The following is a 3,871-nucleotide window of genomic DNA, read 5'->3' on the forward strand; positions in this document are numbered from 1 at the left end:
CATCACTGTCACATCATCAGACCTGATTTAGTCTAAATCAGACCACAAATAGGTTCAAATTTAGAAATAGTCAATCCCTAACACAATTTTCTATTACTATTTCATCAATTAATTCTACTCTAAAGCTAGGGTGGTCAGTAGACTATGAGCTCATCACTGCTTATTTATTATCAGGCATTTTCCAAAGATGCCAGAGGTGGATACTTCACTCTATTTAAAGGAACATTTATGCATAATAGAAAACTGGGTTTATAGTTGCACCATTGAGACTTTGAGGCAGATTAAACAGTAACATGTTTTTGATACTGGAGAAAAACAGTTGTAAAGTTGATTAAAGAGGCCCCCATGCCATGTCAAAGTCTGACCTTCTCTTAAAACTTTTTTTTTTTTTTGCCTTTGAACCCCAACACCTCCATGTCTACACTGTTCTCTATATGCCACAAGCCGTAAGTGTTGATCTGCCTGGAGGTTAAGTTCATTGGAGTTCTCACTCTCAGTGCAAAATCCCTAAATGAGACATAACAAGTATGATCTCAAAGGAAAAAGACAGGCGGACAACAATGACCAATTCAGAAAGTTTATTTTTTAGGACACCGATCACTTCTTTGCTGCCTCCTTCTGGAGCTTCTTCACCTCATGCTTGATGATCTTGTTCCTCTGCAGAAACAAACAGTAGGTACAGTTAACACACATAACACATGTGGTTATTGGACTGACATACTTTCACTAGATCTAGAACAAGACCTGATCAAACATAACAGGGTTGTGTTAATACCAAAGTAAGATAACAGTGTGCTTGTTTCTGTTAAACTCACCATTCTCTTGGCCTTCATCACCTTGTAGCGATCAAAGTCGGACATCTTGGCCCTCTGCAAAGATCATCAGGATCAGTCAGTTACATTGTGTGTGGTATACTTACAGAGGGCTCAGCGCATGGCTCTCTGGCTTAAAGACGGTCTCTCTACTCTCTGGGTCACTCTGCTGCACCAATTAGAGGCTCAAGTTGGAGCCATGGTGCCGCACCACTGACTTTCTCCTCAACAACACCTTGGCCTTGACAGGTGCAGGACTATTAAAACTCACTGGATATACATTCACAAAAAGTCACTTGGATTCAATTTTCATGTGAATTTCAACTATGCTCAAATAGGATGCAAGAAAAATATTAAACTGACTAATATTATCTGGCTTCCAGAAAAACAGCTGGCCAAACAGCGGTAACTGCTACTTTCCAGACCATCAACTGTTAAACCCAAAAAGAAACTGCAGACTAGGGAGGAACAAGTAATCTAAACAATGTATAAATCACAGCATGGCTAAGTGCAATATCCAAGTGTCGTGGTGCTACAGAAACACCCTGACCTGAAAAACATTCTCCAAATCCACAAAAACATTGTTTATTACAGAGCCCAAGCAAACAAAGCACATCATTTAAAGATTTTACAGTCACAATGAAAATTTGTCATGCAAACATCATAATTCCCACCAGACTCATTATTATTGTGATCACAGTTTCTAAATAACTGGAAGATAAAGTCCACGCAAGCTGAAGACAAATTTTGGTGTCAGAGCTGCTTAGTGGCTGAAAATACTGCAGCACTGGAGCTGACAGGGGAAAAAATGCCATGGGAGAAAACTGTTCATACAGCCCAGAGAAACATTATGATGGATGTGTTAGATATGACTGCTGTAATGGTTTAGATACTTGCTACTGATACTTGCTGAATGTTTTTAAGTATCAGATTTTCTGCTGATTTGTGGTTGCACTTCATCCTTCAACACATGAGACATGCGTCCACTGCAAGTGCTAACTTGTGTTTAAAATTATAAAAAATGTGCTTGGACATGACTATTGGATTATCATTGCTATTAAATCAGTAAGAGTCTTGAGAACTTGAAAAAAGAAAATGCAGTCACCTTTTGTCTGGCCTCGATCTTCTTGGCCCAGCTACTCTGTGTCCACTTCTCGTTGACTTGGGCCTTCTCCCAGGCCCTCTTCACAAACTTCTGGCGGGCACTGTTGAGCAATTAGCACAGCGTTAGGTACTGACACTTGAAGTAAGCATTAACACTTCGGGGTAGAATTACATGTGACAAATACCCATACCAAACAAACACATAAAATTATATCATGGTAATGGTGATATGATCAATGATCCAATAACTGAGCCAGGTTCTCAGCTAAAGTGTGACTCTGCATCTCGCACTCATGAGTGTCTTCAAATTAGTGAGGGTAAACGTTTGGATTTTCCATGACCTATGTAAATAAACTAATCGCTTACAGTAGGCATCTGTACCTGTTTAACTGTAAAAGGTTCAAGAGTTTCAGGAATAGTAAAAGCTGTTTAGGCTTGTTCAACTACAACTGACAATGATGAGGTAGTTCTTTAATTTTTTTGTTTCCAAAACACTTCTAGAAGAGTAAAAAGGGACAAAAAGGCATGGAAACGCTGTGTGTAGCAAAGTGAGACTGCAAACAGACACCAGCAAATTGAGCTAATGAAGCCATTGTCCTGTTTTGTTCTGTTCTGATAGCTTTAAGATTTATCATGTTGTGATGTACAAACAGATGATAGGGGTTCACAGATGATGAAAGGCACCATGAATTACAATTTCATGACACATTACATGGTAAGGACCATCTGATGGATCGTTCTCATCTAATACCTGCACTTATGCTTGCTCATGTCTCAGTAACCATCTCTTCCCAGACTGGCCTGCTGACTGAGGATGTGCCCCCTGTTATCACTCACCTGTGTGGTACTTTGATCACGTAGTCAGTGAGCTGCATGCACTTGAAGGGCATGGCTTGCCTCTTCACCCCCGTGCAGGGGCCATCGATCAGGGCCTAGGGAGAAGAAGCATTTTAATAATCTCACTTTGCTCTGCCAGTAAGCATTAGTAAGCAAACTCAGCATCCTTGGCCAACACTCACCCTATTTTGGTCAATGACATCGATGATGGCCACCAGCTTGCCAGCATGGGGTCCGAAAGAGACGTAGGCGACGCGGCCGATCTCGACGAAGCGCTTGAACACCTGGTGAAGAAAACCACAAGTTAACCAAGTAAACTTAACACATAGCAGTGACAATGCCTGATACGCGTAGTCTGGATTAGGTAATTTTAGCAAGCCTGCACTGACATCTCAATTTAGCATGAATGAGTGTATGCCACTGTATTAAGCTAATGTTAACGTGCCGTTAGCGCAATATGGGCCATGCCGACTACTTAAGAGTGGCTTGGAAAGACGTAGTATTTGTTTGAGAGGATGTTTTAACACAGTTTGACTTTACAAGACAAAACTTTTGATCATGGATAACGGAAAGAGCTCAGCTTTCGGCCTCCACTCCCTGCCGGACCACGTTGTAGTGCTGGCGGTAGCCGACATTTCACAAAAATGGACCAAAACCGTGGAAAACACCGACATAAGCATTTTAGACAAGCGCCGAAAGCTGTAACAGTGCGTTAACAACACATATATGTGTTATTTACGCACAACAATGACAATTATGGTCGTAAAGTCGATTTTGAATTGCTAACACTCGACGGCAAGCTCACCATGATGGCAGTCCGCGAGCAGAAAGGACGTTGCGACTTCCGGCCTGCGCACAAACAGCTTCCGCGCGCCTGTTGCACATGCGCAGTGGCTGTAATAAATTATTTTTTTATTTTCATTTTTTTCCCCCATTTATATCCTTCTATTCACGTCAAGTACATGAAGTGTAAATGTTACATGTATAGTTTTTTTAAGGGATCGCAGAATGGATGTTGATTGAAAAAAGTTTAAAATTAGGAATGGTACATCTAACATAGTTTCGAGTCTGCAAGTAGCGGAAAAGCTGCTGTTGACAAAGACTGCATTTTTCCTTCA

The 3,871-nt window shown here is 41.0% G+C and overlaps 1 protein-coding gene across 1 annotated transcript; it reads right to left on the reverse strand.

The window, feature by feature from the left end:
• Positions 1 to 561: 561 nt before the first annotated feature.
• rpl14 (ribosomal protein L14) lies at positions 562 to 3,644 on the reverse strand. Its single transcript, XM_030064515.1, has 6 exons — positions 3,559 to 3,644; positions 2,936 to 3,037; positions 2,754 to 2,848; positions 1,918 to 2,017; positions 816 to 869; positions 562 to 657 (listed from the first exon to the last, which is right to left on the reverse strand). Exons 1-6 carry the CDS (start codon positions 3,559 to 3,561, stop codon positions 598 to 600), a joined length of 414 nt encoding a protein of 137 aa, XP_029920375.1. The 5' UTR covers positions 3,562 to 3,644; the 3' UTR covers positions 562 to 597.
• Positions 3,645 to 3,871: the final 227 nt, after the last annotated feature.

The sequence above is a fragment of the Myripristis murdjan genome, chromosome 11 (genome assembly GCF_902150065.1).
Source record: "Myripristis murdjan chromosome 11, fMyrMur1.1, whole genome shotgun sequence".
NCBI lineage: Eukaryota > Metazoa > Chordata > Actinopteri > Holocentriformes > Holocentridae > Myripristis > Myripristis murdjan.

Bases quoted from the DNA above. Each gene is read 5' to 3' on its own strand.
- rpl14 (XM_030064515.1), bottom strand. The intron at 2,849-2,935 runs GTGAGTGTTGGC...TCTTCTCCCTAG, and splicing joins ATGTCATTGACCAAAATAGG to GCCCTGATCGATGGCCCCTG. The intron at 870-1,917 runs GTGACTGCATTT...TGATCTTTGCAG, and splicing joins AGATCGAGGCCAGACAAAAG to AGGGCCAAGATGTCCGACTT.